The sequence below is a fragment of the Thunnus maccoyii genome, chromosome 6 (assembly GCF_910596095.1).
Source record: "Thunnus maccoyii chromosome 6, fThuMac1.1, whole genome shotgun sequence".
Taxonomy (NCBI): Eukaryota; Metazoa; Chordata; class Actinopteri; order Scombriformes; family Scombridae; genus Thunnus; species Thunnus maccoyii.
Window position 1 is genome coordinate 9,967,409 of NC_056538.1, and position 20,698 is coordinate 9,988,106.

General features: G+C 40.7%; 2 protein-coding genes across 3 annotated transcripts; one reads left to right on the forward strand and one right to left on the reverse strand.

Moving 5' to 3' along the window:
- Positions 1–7,845: 7,845 nt before the first annotated feature.
- tbrg1 (transforming growth factor beta regulator 1) lies at positions 7,846–15,026 on the forward strand. 2 transcript variants are annotated; one of them, XM_042414461.1, is made up of 15 exons: positions 7,846–7,954; positions 8,154–8,296; positions 8,848–8,905; positions 9,027–9,109; positions 9,426–9,462; positions 9,824–9,886; positions 10,690–10,926; positions 11,073–11,143; positions 11,283–11,524; positions 11,651–11,787; positions 12,209–12,355; positions 12,873–12,970; positions 13,062–13,172; positions 13,617–13,762; positions 14,268–15,026. In XM_042414461.1, the coding sequence occupies exons 2-15, from the start codon at positions 8,178–8,180 to the stop codon at positions 14,354–14,356; spliced, it is 1,638 nt and encodes a 545-aa protein (XP_042270395.1). In that variant the 5' UTR covers positions 7,846–7,954; positions 8,154–8,177; the 3' UTR covers positions 14,357–15,026. The 2 variants fall into 2 exon arrangements, with proteins under 2 accessions (XP_042270395.1, XP_042270396.1); XM_042414462.1 differs by lacking the exon at positions 7,846–7,954 and adding an exon at positions 8,000–8,068.
- Positions 14,921–20,181, reverse strand: siae (sialic acid acetylesterase). The gene is made up of 10 exons (XM_042414464.1): positions 20,007–20,181; positions 18,820–18,978; positions 18,220–18,374; positions 17,645–17,783; positions 17,257–17,425; positions 16,929–17,089; positions 16,708–16,841; positions 16,368–16,522; positions 15,567–15,753; positions 14,921–15,415 (listed from the first exon to the last, which is right to left on the reverse strand). The coding sequence occupies exons 1-10, from the start codon at positions 20,059–20,061 to the stop codon at positions 15,149–15,151; spliced, it is 1,581 nt and encodes a 526-aa protein (XP_042270398.1). The 5' UTR covers positions 20,062–20,181; the 3' UTR covers positions 14,921–15,148.
- Positions 20,182–20,698: the final 517 nt, after the last annotated feature.

A 20,698-nucleotide genomic window follows, 5' to 3' on the forward strand; every position in this document is an offset into this window, starting at 1 on the left:
TGAAGGGTTGATTGTTTCTTTTATTGAAATGTTGCAAATGTTGTGTAAAAATTATGTGTGTCTTGTAAATACTGATTGCAACGTGTGTAGTGATTGAAGACCGGGCCTGTAAAGACGTACTCAGTTTGGCTAGTTTGGTTACCTCAACATAATGTGCTCACTGTGGTGTAACCTTGGCCAAAATGATGATGGAATGTAGTGTTAAAGGTGCAGTTTGTAGGATTTAGTAGGATCTAGCTGTGAGGTTGCAGATCGTGACAAACTGATTACCCCACCCCCACCCCTTCTCCCCTTCCAAGTGTGTAGGAGAACCTGTGGTGGTTGAAAAAAATGTGAAAGGCCCTCTCTAGAGCCAGTGTTTGGTTTGTCTGTTCTGGGCTACTGTAGAAACATGGCGGTGCAACATAGGGGCCACCGTGGAAGAGGTCCCGCTCCCTATGTAGATATAAAGGGCTCATTCTAAGGTAACAAAAACACAATGATTCTTATCTTCAGGTGATTAAACACTAATTAAATATGGTTATATTCCATTTCTGCCTCTAAATTCTACACACTGCACCTTTAACTGTTGCTTATGCAATAATATAATGTATAATGTTTGTGTTCAGGTCAGTCACCTCTGTTGTGCCTTCTATCCAGGGTGTTTGGACTAAAAGAGTCCCCAGTTAGTTAGTTAGAACGTTCATGAACCTGATAGATAGTTCAGGGCTTGTGTCCTTTTATATCCCTAAACAAATGAATTCAGTTTGGAGCCATAAGAGAAGAAGATGGTGGGGAGTAGCCAGGTGGGTGCCGGGAGTCAAAGTAAAGCTGATAGAAATGTAAAGGGGAAGAGAACAGTAAATAGTAAAGATAATGCAGTAGATATATGAGGTGTGTGGAATGAAATAAAATAGGTTAAAATGAAATGAAATCATGGGGTACTGTCAGTGCCAGAATTTAGAAAATTATGGTGGTTTGTTTTGCAGGATTGTAGAGAGGGGTGTTCTGGTGGCCTATAGTGCTTCTTGGATTAACTGCGTCAGTGCCGGGTTGTGGATTGCTCTATGTATGTTTTTCTGTGTGAGGATGATGTTACTTCGTTGGATGGTTTGGAGTCTGGACATGCCGTGGATGTAGTGGGCGCAGATGTACAGCCTTGTTTTGGATGGTTTGTAGTTTGTTGAACTGGTGTTGTGAGGCTGTGGTCCAGGCTGGTGCTGCATATTCAAAGATTGATCTGGTATATGTCTGATAAACCTTGAGGATGATTTCCGGTGCTTTAAGGTGGTTGAGTCTTTGATTGCCTTCTTTTTCCAGGTTATTGATGTGGGTGATCCATGGCATGTTTCTTTGGGATGTGATTCCTTGAAACTTTGCCTCTTTGGCCATGGTGATGGGGGTTTGTGGAGGGTGAGGTGGACAGCTGGTTTGACTTGGGGCTTTCTGGTGAATAGGATGAGCTGAGCTTTGGTGGGGTTGAGTTTAATTCTCCACATATTGGATCAGGTTTCTGTTTTAACAATACATGTGAGTGAAATTGATTTGGAGTGAGTCCAGTAACAGAGGTCATCAGCAAATTGTGAAACATGTCCTATGGTGGGTGGGGGGTAGTACACATCATAATGTAGAGAAGAAAAAGGAGTGGACCGAGGACTGCACCTTTTGGAACACCAGCTTTGGGAGTGAAAAAGGTGGAGAGGAAACTGGAAACCTTGACCTTTATTTGTCAACTATGAAATGATATTGTAGACGGGAAGTGGTATTCTGAGTTTTTTGTCCTGTAACTTGAAGAGTAATCCGTCGTGCCACATTTTGTCAAAAGACTTTTCAATGTCGAAAAATACTGCCATGTTGAATTCTTTTTTGGTGAAACTGCAGGTGATTTCTTCTGATAGTTTGAGGATGATAATGGTGGTGAATTTGTTTTTATGGAAGAATAGAGGATTCCCATGTTCTCTATGTGCTGTGCTAGGTGTGCAGTGATGGTGGAATCAAACAGTTTACTGTAGGTGTTGGGGTGACAACTATGGCTGTTTTTCAGTTGAAGTGACGGATGGTGAGGCAGGTGGTGAAGAGGAGGGAGAGCAGGTTGAAGTAAGTTTCTGGTGCTTGCTTGATCACGATGGTGTTGATGTTGTCTTCTCCAGGTGCGTTATTTGTCATTTTTTTCAGGTGAGCTTTGATTTCTTGGCAGGTGATCAGTTATGTCAGTGGGTGGTCATCTGCTGAGGTGAGAGATGGAGAGGAATATGTTGTGGCCTTGTCGACAGTTTCCTTCCATTCATGGTCAAAGTGTGGATCTGAGGGACAGGAGTGAATGTTTTGGAGTTGATTTCTGAATAGAGTTGCTTTTTCTTGGTTGTTTTCAACAGTTTGATCTTGATGTGTTAGAGTTGGTATGTTGTTTTTGTTTTGTGCACCGTTCATGTTTTTTTAATTTTCTGCCAGAAACTGCGTGGGTTGGTTCTGTAGTCACTGCCCAGTTTACTGTAGAATGATGTCCATTTTTCTTGTGAGCGCACAGTGAGCTGTTGTCTGATATGGTTCTGGCGCTGGTTTATTTCTGCTTATGTGTCCGGTGATCTGTATTTGAAGTAGTGTCTGTGTAGTTTTCTTTTCCTTTGGATCAGGTGTAGGATGTGGGGTGGGAGCTGTTGCTGTGGTTTGGAGGTGATGTGTAGCATGATGCATGTGTCACATGCCTGGGTGAGTATTGATCCAATGTGTGTGGCTAGATGGTCTAGTGAATGGTGGTGGTGTGGGATCTGAGTAATGTCCGTGGTTTGTTTGATAATGTGCTTCCTGTAGGTTTCCCAGTTGGCTTTTTTGTAGTTGTGCCATGGTTGTTGTGGCATGTGCTAGAATGTGAGGGAGAAAGTGGAAAGGTGGTGAGAGGTCTGGTGACGAGAGTGCCAGGTCCAGTATTTCCATGGTGGAGCTGGCAGAGTGGATGTATGTGGGTTTGTCATCATTTAGGATGGTGAGGTTGGTGGTGTCCAATATTTCTTTAAGTGCTATTCCGGAGTTGTTTGTAGTGTTGCAGTTAAAATCTTGTCTTGGCATTAAAATCTCCCAGTATGAGCACATTTCTGTTGTTGTTAGTGATGGTCTTGATGAGTTTTCCAGAGCATTGTATTTCAGACTATATATGGATGTAATGAGAAGAGTAGTGGATAGATTTAAAAACAGTGTGGTGGCCATGTACTTATTGTTTGCAAGTTCTTCTTGAGTGAGGTTAAAATGAGTTTCATATGCCCTGTTTGATTAAAAAAACCAAGATTAAAGAGAATAAGATTAAATAATTTGGTTTAATGAGCGGGTTAAAAGATGGGACTGTTTAAAAAGTTTGTGCTCTTTATGACTCTTCCCAGCATTTTCTGTATTGTTTTCTCATCTTTGCATAACAATTTGAGGTCTTCATGTATCTTGTTGAGGCTTGTGCTGGGGTTCTGGGGGGTCAGTGGCATATCTTAGGGGGGTGTGGAAGGTGGGGGGGCACCTGGAACCTTGAGCAATTTTGTGGCCTGGAGCTTCTTGGTGCTGTGGTGGTGAGGGCTAGGCAGGTGGGGAAGTTCTTGGAGATGGACGGGTGCTTGCCACCACAGTCGGCACATTAAGAGTCTGTTCTGTCCTTGTTGCATTGTTTGTGGTGGTGAGTTCCTCAACATCTGAGACATGTGACTGGGATCCTTATGAAGGTGGTGGGTTGTTGAGTAGTTCTGCTGGTGATGCGGTGTGCTTCGGTGATGGAGATGCCTTGTTTTTCCAGTTCTTCTGTTATTTCTTTGGTGTCTGTGTCAGGGTGGATCCCCTTTATTATCAGCTCTTTGGTTTGTTGGTGGCTGGTGTGGCTTTTCTTGCTGGGCCGTATGTAATTTTATGGAATTTATGGAGTCTATGTTGTGTGTAAATATGAGAATGCCTCCTCTTCTTATACAGACTTACTTTCTAATTTTTCTGTTGGTTTGCATTGGATCAATCTTTGTGATCTGGTTCCTTTCGTGCTCTCTTTTTGGGGTTGGAGCTGAAAAGTTCACTGTATTTGCACAACCCTGATGGATGGCAAACCATTTGCCCTGCAAACCTATTTTGTGGTGCAGTGGTTCCTCCTAGTGGTGTGATGGCCTGTGGTGAGTACAGTTCTTTGAGTTTCTGTAATAAAGCTGTCCAATGAGGACAACTGGTTTTTGATGATTTTGTATTTGGTGGCTATCTGCTTGCAGCGGTACAGGTGTGGGTCTTTGGAGGCTTGGGTAGGTGGTGGTTTGGATTAATTGGTTTTCTGCTGGTTCCCATGTAGTTGTTTCTCTGGTGGTTGTGTCCTGTTGTGGTCTTTGTGTTGGTGTTTTTCAGGTTTTGAGGGATGAAGCATTATAAGATAAAAAACTGAAGGACTGCAGTAGTGTTTGAGATTATGGACCTATCAGGTGTAAAATACAGCATAGGGAGCGAATGCTGTGGAGTGGGACAGAGAAGATAGGGGTTTTAAAAGCAGTGCTTGTGGCTGAATTTCAAGGTGGTCTGTGCTTTAAAACACTTGTAGACTGAAAAGTAGGCAGATGGCAGGAAAAAGTAAAAAATAAGCCAAAATAGATTCATATAAAACAAGTGATTGTAGGTGATTGTTGGGGGTGAGTTTGCTTGATGGCTGGGTGATGGTGTCAAGTGGAAGTTAATGCGGAAGTAGAAAGATAGACAGACAGAGAGAAAGAAAGAAAGGAAAGTCACTTATCTGTTCCTTGATGGTGGCGGCGTTGGTCTCCTGTTTGGATCTGCTCACTCTTTCGGCTCTGTCAGTCTCTCCCTCTGATTGCCGATCACTGAACCTTATATCACAGCTGTGCTATCTCTGCTGTGCACATCTCTGTTGTTGCTCTCTCACAATGACTGACAGAGTCTCCACCATATCAGAGCACCAATCCAAAGGTTCGATGAGATACCTTGTGGTAATTAGTGTAGGGGTCTAGTGTACTTTAATCTGCTGTTTTCTATGATTCTATTGTAATGTGTAATATGAATTAAGATCATACATAGTATTTGACTTTACTGCAGTATAAATGTATTTCAATGTATTTGTTATGTTTTGTTGTGTTTTGATGTCAGGTGAGGGGCAGATTCCCCTATACTGTGGTAGGGGCTGAGTTCATTGCCAGTGGCAGGCTATATAATACTACCTGTTTTCATCAGGAACTGTTGCTGTCAGGACGACATGCTGCCTGTGGTCCATAGTATTTTATGTGGAGAATTATGACTGTTATTGTTAGTCTTCATTGTGGGTGAAATAAACACCAGGGGTCCGTTTCACAAAACAGGTTTAGTGAAAACTCAGAGTCTGTTAACCCTGAAATGAGGGAAACTCTGAGTTTTCCGTTTCAAAAGAAAGAGGGGTAACTCTAGCCTGTTTCAGAGAGAGAGATAACTTAAGCTCTCGGTCAGTTACCGTAGTAACAGACTCTATGAACCTAACCTGGTCGGGGCCAGGTTTTTCCTCAATGAACCTCGAGTTTCTCTCTGTCTCCGCCCTCTTTCAGAGCCACACACTCCATTTGGTTTCTTCATGCATTCAGTCAGCAGGCGAGTTTTGGCGTAGCCTGGCTCTGCCATCTGTCATTTTAAAAAAAAATCATTAAAAAAAATCAGAGTCAGTATATTTGAAGTCCATTGGGCACAGTAGGTGGCGACTTTTTTCACTAACATGGCATGTCCTTTTGAGAACGATCCCGTGGATGAAGGTGCAGCATTACTGCACAGAGAATTAAATATTCGTCGGGAGATGGTTATCAGACCGCGCATAGATGTTCTAGAATTTCCAGACAATTATCTTTTTGAGCTTAGGGCCAGCTTCTCTGCCTCCGTTAGAGGTGGTGGTGCTGGACCACCACCCGTTTTATGGGCATCTGCCTTCTTTCTGTTGGCTGAGTAGAAGTCTGTGTTAGTTTAAATAGGCTTAATTATTTAACAGAACATGATGTAGATGAGAAGACATTTATGTGTGTGAAACCAGCATTACGTTGGGGATAAAACAACTGCACAGTCAAACAGCCACTTAATATTTACTTTACAATGTAAAACATGATCAAAATGAGGTACCCCCATGAGATTATGCCGAGGTCTCACCTGTTTGAACAATGTTTTTATATTTCATCCTAAACTGCTGCCAAGTGCGCTTCTCCCCCGCGGGATTGCACCTAAATGAAATAAATTAATAGGCGAACATTCAAGCAGTTTTCCCCTGTAATATTATTGTGATTGCAAAGGACTATATTTAAACTTACGCATTGACCGGAGGAGCAATGTTCTCCCACGCCGTCTCTCTCTCTTGCAGCTGCAGCGGTGTTGCACTTTTCTCTGAAAACGTGTTCAAACTCGCCGTATGAGTGCATTAAGATTTCTAGAGCTAGTGGGGTGAAAAATGCAGCCATCCTCTTCCCCATTGCCATGGTGACTCGTTGAATCGGGGCTCCATTGAAGCTGGCTCTTCATTGTTGTGGTGCACGCGCTTAACTCCAACTACTCTGAGTTGATTAAGCTGACTCAAATCAGCTGTTCTGGAACCGGAAACTCAGAGTTTCCTATCTCAGAGTAGATCAACTCAGAGTTCAGGATTAGACTCAGAGTTTGTTGAGCCTACTTTGTGAAACGGACCCCTGGTTGGTCTGCACCTCTCTGCCTCCTGTTTTTAAGTTCCAGCTGCTACACGGCCATCCTAACAGACTCACATAGCCTAATTTTTATTTGACCATTACATGTAAATTAAGGCAACCAGCTGTTAATCAGAAAATGTCACAAAGTAGTGCTTTCACTGTCTGCATTATATTGTAACTAAGAGAAAAACAAAACAAAACAAAACTTGAGCATCTGAGTAGGCCATCTACAGATTTAGCAGAAAACTGTGTGTCACTTGAAGTTTCCACTCTGTGTGTGACACTGAAGTTGCATGTTGGCCCATGTACGTGTGTCTTACAGAGAGAGAAGTTCCACATAGTTTTCTGCTTGTAATCTGTAGGTGGCTCAATATTAACAAAACAGCTTTTTCCTCACCAGGTTTGTGAAACTTCACTGTTGATATCATTTGTGCGCTCATTTTGTCTTACTATTACAAATCTTATCTATACATTCACAAACTTGAATTTCTCTTTCAGAGGCTTTCGGCTTTCAGAAATGATGACATACAGTACAACCGCTTTGGGATTATTTTACAAGCCCTTTTTTTTTATTCTCAGCTCTCACTCATAATCATTTCAAGACAATTTTCATCTAAAACATCCTATTCTGCTTGCAATTGTGATCATAAACTTTGTATTTTATTACTTTTCTTTTCTAATAGAAGGCTGATTCAACACTTCAAAACATGGATGTATTAAGAGAACTTTCCTAGTTCTCTTTATGCATCCATGCTTCAAAACCATTGATTTTAAGTCAATGTTCAAAACAAACTATTCCGGATATCCGGTCGGAGTGCTCTCAGTAAAAATGTCCGGTAAAACAACTGAGCCACTAACTATAATTCCTCTATCAATCTTCTTTATCGACAAACATTTTATTTTATTTATTTTTTTTTACCGTCGATACTTGCTGTTTGCACCATCTCACAAAAATATTTGTGCTGTACACGCTCCATAGTGCAGCTGTATTCACGACGTTTAGCTTCTCTGCATGTAAACAACGCGATGAGGACGACTGATGGTTCCGTTTGTCAAACTTTTTTTTCAAGGATGGCGACGGAATGACCCGCCCTACTCTGCCTCTGATTGGCTAGTACTTAATGCCTTCGTTGATTAGGTTTAGAAATGAGAAATAGGACTGGTTAAGGTTAGGGTACGGATATCAGGATTTAGCCAATCAGAGAATAGACTTGACTTCGCCATCCTAGAAAAAAAATATTGCTTCCGGTTGATACACGACGGAAACAAACAACCCGGAGCACGCACTGATAGAGTGGGTTCAGCTCGTTTGCTGCACTTTAATCGAGGTGTGTGTATGCGTGTGTTTTTTATAGCTAACCGCTACTCTTGTCCGTTATGTTATAAGCATTTGTTAGCAATTAGCAGGTGCTACTGTTTGCTACAACATGACAGAATAACAGGTTTCTGTGTGTCAGTGTTGCTACTGTGTGTTGTTCAGGCACCTGCAGACTGAGGACTATCTATTGAATGTTCATGTCTCTACAGGGCAGAGGCTCGTCCCTGTCTCCTATGGAGTCACTCAACACTTTTGAATCTGAGATGGAGGCTGATGGACAGGGAAGCTACTCTCTGTTTCCTGCTCTGGATAGCATTGCAAGTCTGTCTGGGACTGCTGAAACTCTGGAGAGGTTGTTGAACATAATGTGATTTTATAGCATGTATGTTATACTTTTACATCCAGCCTGGGCTCACTGCTTATAGATATAGAAGATACACTGTGCAAGATTTAACTTATGTGTACATTTCAGCAGCCTGGAGCACAGAGTGTGACTGCAGCATTATTATTGAGATAGTGTAGATTTGCCCAAAGTGGCCAAATGAAAATAGTTTCAGGCTTGCACTCCTCTCTACTGGCAAATAAATCAGAATATATATCAAGCTTATTACAAACAACAACTGAACAACAGTAAGCAAGTGTTTTACCTGGAAAATCCTGAACTTTGGTTTTGGTATCAAGGGATCACGGATGCATTGTGTTGATAAAAGCTGTGTTTTACTGTTAAGTTTACTGTGTAGAATTTATAAATGTGACAATATATGATTTCTTTGTAGTCTGGATTAGCTTCACTATTTACTTAAATTTGTAATCATACATGCTCGATTTTCATATAGTGTAAGAGTTGCCAAAAATTATATAATACTATTACACTAGATGATGCTTAACTGTTTTTATTTGCAGCGAACCACCCAGTGAAATTGCAGAGAAGCCAAACCTCACATGGCTCGATGCTGCCCAGGTATCTGACATTCATTCATCATATTTCAGTGTGATTTCTAGTAATAGTACTGATAGTAATCGACTGCTGTGAGATTTGTTTGTTTGGTAAGTGTTTTCTGTTTCTACCCTTCCTCGTGTAGATTGTGCTGGAGGAAGCAGGACGTCCCATGCACATAAAGGAGATTAAACAGAGAATCATCGACAGGGGACTCGTTCAGTCTAAGTAGGCTACAGAGATTTCTTACAATTTGCTACATTTCTTCTTGCCCTTGTGCTCATTTATGAAAGTTAAACTGTTGAATAGTGGGGAATTTTTTTTAAATGTTAATTGTCAAGTTTCTTAAGTATTTTGGAGATAATCAGAATTGCAAGTAATTTACAATCTTATTGCTCCTCGTTAACGTTGGACAGTTTTAAAACAAATTCATGAAAACCAAGTTTGTGCAAAGAGGCTAAGTGTTTGTGTGTTGTTTCAGGATTGTCCTTTTAAAACTCAAAACTTTATAAAATTACTTCTTATCCTGTTCTCTCATTGGCAGCGCAAAATCAAGTCTGGAGGCCGTCATGTACCGTGAGGTAAGGAGGATTTTTGAGACTCAGTGTGACAGCAGCCCCTGCTGTTGAGTATAATAACTTGCGCTCCCACTCATCATTTGTGTTAGTTCAGTTGATACAAATGCTTCATCTTTATTTCCATTATTATCTTTTCTTTCTCCATTATTTTCCATTCTGCTTCTTTTACATCACCTCACCATATTAAAGAGGGGAAGATTTAATGTGCTGTAATCAGAAAAAGGATGCTTTGTGCTTAGATGCACCACACTTGAGCTTAATGTATCTTATAATGAACTGATCTAAATTGACCTCCAGCTTTTTGGGAATCAAATTTGGCTTTTCCAGCCCCGTGCATTGGCCTCAGTCTCACATTATGTTTCAGACACAAAAAGGCAGCAGGAGATTCAAGAGGATTGAGAACAGAAACGGAGTCTTTGCACTGCTGGTGAGTTTTATGGGACACTAATGCCAATTTCACACTAAACCTCAAATATGTTCTGGGATAATGAAAATGCATTTGACCTTTCATGCCTGACTATTTGTCATGGATAAATTCTGGGATGCTGTTATTCACACAAGACTTGGGTACAGAGCTGTAGTTCGATGCACGTCACTGCCTAGTGTAATTCTGTCATATAGATGAAACTTATTGATGCTGAAAGTCCCATCTCAACATAATTATGTGATGGGTGCAGCGTCGCTTTTGCAGTGGCGATTGAAAGCTATCTGGTGTAATGTCTCAGGATATGTGCTATTTATTAAATTACTGTCTTTTTAAAGCAGATGCAAGGACATGGGGGTAATGCTAATGCAGCTGTGTGGCCCAGAAGAGCAGAATTTTATAGCAGAGACGACTAGAAGGCACTCTAACGCAGTTATAGTGGCAGTACTCCAAAGCACTAATAACTCCTTATTTATACTATAACTACTGTAGTACCTATGTTTACACTTTCAAAGCTGAGTAGTGTGAGAGCCTGGCAAAGACAGATGTTTTCCTGCATCTGTATGGATCTGAGATAAATTCAGAGTATAAATAATTTCAGCTTGTGCACTTTTTTGTTTTCAGTGACTTTCATTGTTTGTCATATAGCAGTTTTAAATATAAGCTACATCTGTTATTATTTTATCATCTGCATTTAAGTGTGTTTTCATCCAGTATCCTGGAGGCAACACCAGCACAAGCCTCAGGTTCTCCCGGTGCACAGCGACAGATCTCTTGTCTTTCTCTCCTCCTCTGTCCTCTCACAGACTGATGAGGAGCGTCAACAGGCCCTGCAGGCCTTCACTGCCCAGTCTTTCCTCGGCTCCCCGCAGCAGAATACCATCTCCAGTTCTGGCTCAGGTACCTCGGGACCCGCCTTCCCATCCCCCACCAGTTCCTTTGAGCATAAGGGAAAGATGAAGAGAGGTCCGCGAAAAAACCAGAATGAAAAGTACAGGCTCAAGTACCTGAGACTGCGCAAAGCAGCTCGGGCCATGATATTTGTGAGTGAACTGTGTATTTATGAAAATTTCTTTTTCTGCATTATGGTTGTTACTGAATAGAACTACCAAGTTGGAAGTATGTGTCAAATATTTGTATGTTTTCAGATACACAGCTCTAATACTTTGTGTTATAATGATAATAACAGGAGAATGCAGCTCTTTGTGATGAAGTTGCCCACTTAGAGGAGAAGTTTCTGAGAGCAAAGGAGGAGCGCAGGTGAGTCTAAAAATGTGTTTAGCAAGGACCCACCACCGGCTTTGTGATGGTCAAGTCATATTTTGCACATTTTTCACTTCATGTGACATTAAAAAAAAAGCAGGAGTCTAATTTTATTAATATTTATTTTCATTTCCAGGTTCTTACTGAAGTCGTTGTTGCAGTACCAGTCTTTGTCAGAGGGAGAGATACTGCCAACACCTGCATCAAGCTCTCATCCAGCTGTGCCGCCTGTTGCATTAACCTCAGGTTCAGCTGGGGCTTCAGGCCTGTCCGGGGGGCATAACCTTACATCAGTGGTGTCAACAGGGGACGAGGGACCTCTTAAAAAACCCAAGAAGGAAAGGAAAGAGCGAGGACGAGAGAACGGAAAGGAGGAACGTAAGTACTACGATGAAGTATTAATGTAGATGCATATTAAAAATAGATGGGACTTAAAGGGAGAGCAACAGGATTAATGTGACTCATGTGTGTGTTCATCAGTATTTTATTGTCATGTTTCTTCAGTTCCAAAGAAAATGTCTAAGAAGAGAAAACTAGCAGACGGCTCTCGGAAGCTGGTGCAACCCATCCCTCTGGACTCATCTGGTCGTCCCGTCTTTCCCATCGTACTGGGAGGATTAACAGTCTACAGTCTGGGAGAGGTCAGTGTCTGACATGACTCACATGTAGCAAACGTCCCATTTATAGTTTAGTGGAAGAAAAAAATTGAGTTTTTCCAAAACTGTGAAAGGCAGCTTCACCACAGGTCTTAGTTTTTGGGAACATTGAGAAGCAGAGACTGTTTGCCAGTTTTGACAAGTTTAAATGTTTGCTGTGAGAAAGGTCTGTTGTACCTGCCAACTCACTAGCACATCTTACTGAGACACTTACGTTATTAGTGTTCGAGTCTTCTTGCTGAGACAACTACAACAAACGGCCTATTATGAGTGTAAACTAATGATTAAATAAATCAATATTAACTATATAATACCAAAAAATGTGGGTAAAATGAAGCCTCTCTTAAAGCTGACCACTAACCATGACATGCATTTTACTAAATGCAAACTTTTGACTGCTCTTCAGATCATCACAGACAGAATGTTGTTCCATGACGAGTGTGCCATCTACCCAGTGGGCTTCTGCAGCACTCGAATCTTTGCTAGCATGAAAAACCCTGACCAGCAGTGCCTCTACACCTGCCAAATCAAGGATGGTGGAACAGGTCCACAGGTACACACACACAGCTAGATTTACTGAGAAAAGAGGGGGGTCAGAGCTGCATGCCCAGGAGCTCTGGAGTGGAGCAGGTGGAGTTGGAGATGGTGTTGATGTGGGTGTTAATACTGAGGTAAATGCAGCCAAACAATGTGCTTCGTTACACCTGGTCTTCAGAGGCTGAGAGTTTTGCCGGCATGACTGACCATCGCAAATTGTGCAACCTTAGTTAATCCAGTAGAATGTGTTACATCCACACCCTGAAAAACTGGCACAAAAGCTGCAGTAAATCTGTTTCAAAGTTGTTAGAAAAATCTGTTTTAAGTACAGAAAATTAAACGTAAAGAGGACATTTGGTCTTCTCCAGTCCAATTGAGCAAAACTGCAGTGTACACTGGTGATAAAGTTTCAGACAAAATCTCTTTGTTTGTTCAGTTTGAAATGGTATGAATGACTAAGTTGCAATGGGGTGTTTGTTTGTAGGATATGTTAGGATGTAGGAGCTTTAAAATTTCCAACATTGTTCCCCCAGTTTGAGATTGTGCCTGAAGAAGATCCTCAGAATGCAATTGTGGCCTCCTCTGCCCTGACGTGCCACTCCAATCTACTAATGACCATTGCATCTGTCAGGTAACCATCTTCATCACAGAGGCTTGTGGTTACATAGCATAATATCGTTTTCAATATAATTATGTACTTATTCAACATGTCCTTCTCCTAGCTCCAAGTCTGTTGAGCCCATTGTGCCATCAGGAGCAGACTTCTTTGGTTTCTCTCACCCCACCATCCAGAATCTGATCCAGAGTTGTCCTGGAGCACGCAAGTGTAGCAAGTAAATTCACCCTGCTCACTGAATGTGGATCAGTAGATTATCATATAAAAATAGAATTGAGATTTGTTTTTAAATTGGAGAGAATAGATGACTTGCCCAGTGCTTAGTAGTGGCTGGTTGTCTAGTGTGCAGCCTTCCTGTCAACTACCTACTGGGAATATTTGAGGTCTAGTCATCTGAAACATGCTGATCCAACTTTTCATAAACAAGTAATTAGCAGACATTTATTATTTATTTCTAATTGCTTCTACATTTTTCGCTCATTGTGTTTCCCAGACAGGGACTAAAAAGGAATTTTACAAATTGATCATTGAATTACATGATTACACACCGAAACATATTTTCCAACCTGTTTGCATCTTGCATGCAACTAGCGTTTAGATTTCTTAATGCATATGAATTTTGGCTGATTTTAAGTACTCATTGGTTATCATGTTCATACAGCTACCGATGGATACGTTTTGAGGTGTGTCGCCCTGGTGATGGCCAAGTTCCTCACAGCCTGTCAGAGGACGACGCCTCTGTCAACTTTGATGCCTACCAGAGACACCAGGGCTTTGACGAGAACATAAAGACGGAGCACATCACAGGTTGTTAAAAGCTGGTTTCCCATATCTTTGTTGTTACATCTGGTGGACCTTGATTTTTCATGTACAAGAAAAACATTTCACAGCTGTAGAGAGAACGTGTCTGATGATTGAATGTGAAAGGCAGAAGGACACAGTAGCCTTTAGGTTTAACAGCTTGGCTTGTAGTGAGGAGGTCACAGGGTAGAATCCCTCGGTGAGGAGACAAATGAAAAACTGAGTTTTCTTCCTCAACTGCTGTCAAAATATCAGTGGAGCTGCTCAGTGATACTTTGCTCTGTTGGAGAGTGTGAGAATAGCCCTCCTCACCCCATCAAATGCTCCTTTAGGCCTCTGGTGTAAATAATATATCATAAATGTAAGTGGTTACTGTAGGTTAGCTGAAAAAACAAGTATTATAATGCAATAATAATAAGAATATTTTGTTATCTCTTGTATTTATGCTAACATGATTACTCGGCATGACACTGATAGCGAAGCTGCCACTAATTATCCATCTTTCCCTCAGGACAGACACCACAGTCTCCTAGTTCCTCTCATCAGCACCACCTGACCTCCCCCACCATGAAGCCCTCTACCTCCTATTACAGCTCCTGAGATTCTGCTCCAAAGCACCTCTGAAATAACGGATTGTATTCATCAAGAACTCTTTATTTACCAGATTTACATTTTTTAAAATTCCAAACAATATACATTCAGTGTTTGTCAAACAGAGGTAGATAATAATTCAAACCTATGATATTTATTCTGCCATCTTCTAGCAAGCCCCAGACAAAGCATTACTGGGGATGTGTGCTAGCATGGATGATGCCAACATACTGGATGTGGCTAGCAAGTTAGCTTCTTGCTCTGTATTTAAAATTGTATTTGTTACTCGATGACTCAAGCTGACATTATGTTGCAAATATAATTAGTATTGGCCTTTTCATTATTTTGGGATGACACTGGGAAAAAAAAAAACTGTATTATGCCAAAAGTTTTGGTTCATGGGCAACTATTTGTGATCAACTGTTGGTACCCTACTTAATGTTGCAGTTGTAACATTTTTCCAATTGAAACAACTATTGATCATGTTTGATTAATCAATAATTTGACTGCATTTCCATCTGTTTTTCTTTGAAGTAAAAGCATTGGTTTTGAATGCAACACACCCACACAAACTTAATTGTTGATTTGTCATTTATTTGTGCAAATGATACAAGTCGAAAGGACTCATTTGTGCTATAAACATTTGTTCAAATAAAACATTCTGTCATGATCTACTATATTCATACAGTCCAGCAATTATTGACATTGGTTTTAACAGTGTAGAGTGTTTTATAGGCATTTTTTAATGGCAAATTTCCAAAAGTGGTTTGTTTCTTGCCAGAGTGACAATTAGTTTCTGGTTCAGTGCTTTTTCCAAATGGTTCCTTTGGCTGTTTTGCGGTTAATAACAAATGGAGGTGCAGGTAAATTACTAGTGGCACTATAGATTGGACAGGCTTTAAAGTCACAGGGCCAGTCTCTCCATGCATATCGAAGAGCAACTACTTTATCAGTATGTGGACAATAAATGGCAGCTAACTCAACGGTAGTATGATCCCACAGGATGATGGGAGCTGGAACCCAGTTGGACTTAGGCCCACATGGAGCTAAACTCTCCGAGCAACAGATCTAGATAAAAAACACAGGATAAGGCAGAGGCAATGATTTGAGCTCAATGATTTATTTAGCAAGACATTTGTCTTGAAAGAAATGATCATATCAAAACAGAATATGGGACAGAAATCTTGACTCACACCAAGTACTCCACTGCCAGCCTTACCTCAAAGATGTCTTTAGATGGTTTGACAAAGACTGTCTGGTTGTAGGTAATGCTGACAAACATTTTAGAGGACATGATTTGGCTGGGAAATGGTCCGAGGAAGGACACGTCCTTGTCATTATAAGCCACTGCCTTTGCTCCCAATGTCAGTCTGTTAGCTACATCGTGCTTGTCACGGGGATGGATCCTGAACAGAAGGTCAAATATTATTTAAACTAACGTAACGTAACGTTTCAGTTTTTGGTACATTTATGAAGTCTGTCGATGTGAAATTTCTACCAGCGACTTATATGAGGAGCAGGTTTTATAGATGTTTATAAGTATCTTAAAATCTATCTGTGGACTAACAGGAAGCTGGATCTGGAGCGTCTGAACATATGTGATGAGAGAGTTCTTTGCTCCAGATGAAACTTTGCATGCAGCATTTTGTACAAAGATAAAGATTTGAATCAGGTCGAGCATGTGATGGGAGCAGAAATTGTCTCTCAAATGAGTTTTACGTGGAATTCTGACAAGTTTAAGAATTGTTGTTCAAATCTATGAGAAGGAGTTGGGACATAAGTGATTAAAAAGTCTTATTTACTTAGAACAGGCATGCACAGGTGCCTGATTGACAGAGTCACCGCAAACAGGGTGCTGACCGGTCAAGTGATGCAGATATTCTCTACAGCTCAAGACAGACGCTAATGATCCCTGCAGGATCTGAAGCGCTCCTAAGTGTAACTCACACATAGGTACGAGCAGGAGTTGAATGCTTTTCAGTGTTGTTAAGATTTCAGGTGCTATAAACAAGATCCTTACGTGCCGTAGGGTGATTTTTCATCCGGCAAATCCATAGCCACAGCCATGAATGTCCTCTTCATCCGAAAGTTTGGGGCAAAGCCTGTGTCGGCTGTCTGGTGCCAACGGATGTCTGGAAAGCCATCATATATGGCGCTTTTTTGGTTAGTGGACAGCTGCATTAAAGAGAAATGATGGATCAGATTTCTCTCTCTCTATATAGTGACTATATAAGTGACTATATAAAGAAAGCACTATAAGACAAGACCTGCACTATATTGAATATTTCATTTTTGATGTTTTTATCTTTCCATTAGTACTTGTTTCTCTTCTGGAAATTAAAACACAAATACTAACATACTTGGACAAATCCGAAGGGGAAGTCGATAGCGGTCTGCCCTCCTGAGCCCTTGTGAAACGCCATCCTCCAATCATCAATCATAGCAGGGAAAGAACAGTTGTACTGGTCTTCATGATATACTGTATTTGCCTCTCCTGAAAGTGCGGACAAGTCTCATAAATGCATGTAGTGTGTTTGGCTACAGTGAACATCTGATAACTGTGAAGGAAGACTTACTGTACCTTGGTACCAGATTGCTCCTTTGATGGTCATGTTGAGTAACGGGTGGATCATCGAATTCCACATGACAGAATTGTTCTCAAAGTGGGTGAGCGGTGGAAACATGCTCGTCGAATTCCACATGACAGAATTGTCCTCCAAGTGGGTGAGCGGTGGAAACATGCTGAAAGTAGAAACAGTGCAGTTAGTGCAAACTAAAAGTTTGTTAGTACACCAAACTATTGAGAGCATAAGAAGAGTTACTACACTTGCTCGAGTGCAGTAAAATTAGAAAAGCTTTTTAAATCTATCACCATGCATATCACTGCTCTGTTTTCTCTACACCCTTACTTGGTTTCTGTCGGCATTAGTCCACAGTACTGCAGTGCTCTCGAAGATGACCACGCTTCGATTGGCGTGCCTCCCCAACACGACTCCACCAATCCTATTGGGTACTTCAGGTAATCATACAAGTAACGGCCAAAGAGCCAGCACACTGCAGAGAACCCAGGAAGATTATCTGGAAACACACAAACCTGTTAACCAATCAGCAGAATGCAAGCAGGTGGTACAACACATGATTAGATAGAGCACTATGCTTGATATTTAAAAATAATTAGAAAGTATGAATTACCAAATGTGATTCCACGATACTTGTTATACTATACCATAAGAAAATGACGTAGGAACAAATATAATATATGCATGAAACAATTCTATGAATGAATCCTTCTCGTACTTGCTGTGGGCACAGACCAGGGAAACTTCACCTCAATCAGGTCATTCAGCTCAGTGTCACTCCGGTTCAAGGCCACCATGAAAGTCCTCACATGAGGATACTTATCTGCGATGGCCAGCTCCTCTGATTTATTCAAAAGCTATTGGAGATTAACAAATACATGAAAGTTCACAAAACAATCAAATAATACAGTTCCCCCCTAAGAATACTTCCTGTCACTGATGTATTTGTGCAAACTTTCAAACTATTACAGCCACATCACAGCTTTCTGCTTTTTTAGCACCAGATGAAAGTTGTTCGAGTGCATGTTACAGATGTTGTCATCTTTCTGGCACTGATACACACAATTATGTTACACCAAACTAGTTTTTAATCAAAAGCTAAAATGTATTTGAACATACATACTGTTGCTTTGTGCTGCACTCACAATTTCAGATAAATATCACACAATCACTTTTCCAACTTTCTATGCTTTTTGTGTGTTTGTTATTCGCTGCAGTAAGACTTATACTGCACATGTATGTTACCATGGTCAAGTATATTAAACAGATAGGTGTACACCTAGCTCAGTCTACCTGAGATACTTCAAAGAGCATGTTGCTTTGTCCTCCGCACAGCCAAACGTCTCCAAACAGCACATCTGTCAGAGAGGCTATGCTGTTGCCAATAAATGCCGACACATTGTAGGGACCACCGGCCTCAACGGGGTCAAGGGTGACTCGCCAGATGCCTGTGTGTGTTATGGACATTACTCATGACAACAGCAGTAATCGATGCATGGACTGTCAACAATATTAAGTGACCAAATTAATATACTGTAGGTGGAAGACACGCTCTGCCAGGGAAAAAGTGGATGCAAGTCAGTAAGACAGCGATCCTGATGTTTTAAACTCAGTAGTGGGATTAAGAACTGCAGATGAGTTGCCATAATGAAAAGCAAAATCAGGAAACATGAAACATGCAAAACAGTTGAAAAACAATATTCTGATAATCATTTCCAAACCATGATTTTCAGGCCACTTCCTCTATGTCACCAGTCATTGTACAACAGAGGCTCTGGTACAAAATGGTGTCTCTGCCACCGTCAGGATCACTAAGTTTGTTCTCTTTTTCAATCCAGTATCCTGCAGATGTCTGCATAAACTTCCCACCTGACAACAACTGGGTGTATTTACCTTTTGTCACAGTGGATGAGGTTTTCTGGTTTACCGGTCCTAACAAGAAGAGGATGACCTCTTCACCCTCGGGGCCGTAGCCCCACAGCACAGCTTTCTCTGGAGACTTCTTCAGCACCATGTGGTCTCCGTAGTAGGAGGCAAAGGAAAGTTGTCCATCTATACACACAGACAAGTCTGTTTATGTCCTCTACTGCTGGACAACAGCTCTCAGCCTTCAAAGATGTATTATTGGGTTATCACAACTTTCAAAATGAGTGTAGTGGATTTTTTTTAAAAAAAAAAAATCTAGTTTTTATTCTTACAAAGTATCAGTTTATTGTATTTAAATATGAATTGAGGCACTACATCAATTGCATTAGGATCTCTTCCAATTCAAATACAACTAAAACTGTATGTTGATTTTCCTCTTTGAATATTACTTGACTTTTTTTTTTTTTAATTCAGATTTATTTATGTAGTTTTTCCTCTTTGATGCATGTTTGTGATGTGTATACCTGTTTTGTCCTTTTGCCCTATATGTTATCTGTATGTAATAAAGTTTTAATGGCTGCAACTAAGGATTAACGATTAATCTGACAATTTTTTCCTTGAATACTCGTTTTGTCTATAAAACGTCAGAAAATAGTGAAAAATTAGAGCCCAAGATGATGTCTTCAAATGTTGTGTTTTGTCTGGTCAGCAGTCCAAAATCCAGATACTAAGTTTTACTGCCAAGTATGACATATAAAAGTTTCAATTAACTCATAAAAGTTTCATACTCACATTTGAAAAGTTGAACCCAGCACTTTGTCATTTTTTTCCTTACTGAGGACTTAGCGATTACTCGACTAACCATTATTTGACTAATCATTGCAGCCAGGGCACAAAATTAGCACCAGCCAAATTCTGGTAACACATTTGAATATTCGTACTCTGACTGCAGCTCTACATTATGATCAGTCATTTATCCTACCACTTAAATTACTTAAGCAAAGTCTTAGAGAATGCCATGAGAGATTATTATGAAAAAAAAAAGTGTAAAGGTATCAAAATCCTGATGTAAAACAGCATCAGAAATGTTATTGATAAATCAGGAGGTGCTGTGTAGATGCATGGGACAAAACAGAGGAGGCTGCTGCAGAGTTTACACAGCACAATGCACTTTAAACCGGACACACATCTTAACAGACTGTACCATTACTCACCACAGGCGTGAATAGAAGCAATAAGTAGAAAAACAGCACACAGTGTTATCGCCATGTCAGTGAACGACCTGCGTCAATAGAGCACCGGGCACTTGTGCCTGAGGAAGTCATATGATTTCTGAGCCAGTTCAGCTTGTTCAGTCAGCTGGGGGGAAGAGTCAGGAAGCTCATCGTTGTCCAACCGCACCTGTGACGTCACCCAGACGCGCAGGCGCAGTACAGTTCCTCTCGACCGCCAAAACATATTTCTTGAAATTATTAGGCTCCATTTCCCCAAAACTCTAAACACAAATTACATAAATGCACACTCATCTTAACAAGCTTCCGCATCAAAACAAAACTCTCCACTCATAACTGTGTAATCTTACAGAACATAGAATAAAAATACATATCAAATACACATAAACTACAAAACAGCCATTACACATTGCTGAGATCAATTCAAAACACTACCGTGAAAACCTGATACTGCAGTTAATAATGGTGCTTATGGTTTTTCCCCAGAACCTCGATGATGAACACAATAAGACATATGTATACATTTGTATACAAAATGTTTAATTTCTCAATGTGCTATAGTAGAAATCACATGTTTTCTGCCTCAGGTCTTTGTGGATCCATTGTTCCAAAACAAGTAAAATGACCCATGGCCCTGTTATCTATCCATCCTGCGGCTCTGATTGATGTGCGAA

What these genes read in the sequence shown, in the direction of transcription:
- tbrg1 (XM_042414461.1), top strand. Translation starts at nt 8,178, where the DNA reads ATGGAGTCACTCAACACTTTTGAATCTGAGATGGAGGCTGATGGACAG. An exon ending in CAGCTCGGGCCATGATATTT is followed by an intron (nt 10,927 to 11,072) that starts GTGAGTGAACTG and finishes TGATAATAACAG; the next exon opens with GAGAATGCAGCTCTTTGTGA. An exon ending in CAGTCTACAGTCTGGGAGAG is followed by an intron (nt 11,788 to 12,208) that starts GTCAGTGTCTGA and finishes ACTGCTCTTCAG; the next exon opens with ATCATCACAGACAGAATGTT.
- siae (XM_042414464.1), bottom strand. Translation starts at nt 20,061, where the DNA reads ATGGCGATAACACTGTGTGCTGTTTTTCTACTTATTGCTTCTATTCAC. An exon ending in TGCTCTTTGAAGTATCTCAG is followed by an intron (nt 17,784 to 18,219) that starts GTAGACTGAGCT and finishes AATCTCCAATAG; the next exon opens with CTTTTGAATAAATCAGAGGA. An exon ending in CATCTAAAGACATCTTTGAG is followed by an intron (nt 15,416 to 15,566) that starts GTAAGGCTGGCA and finishes TTTTTTATCTAG; the next exon opens with ATCTGTTGCTCGGAGAGTTT.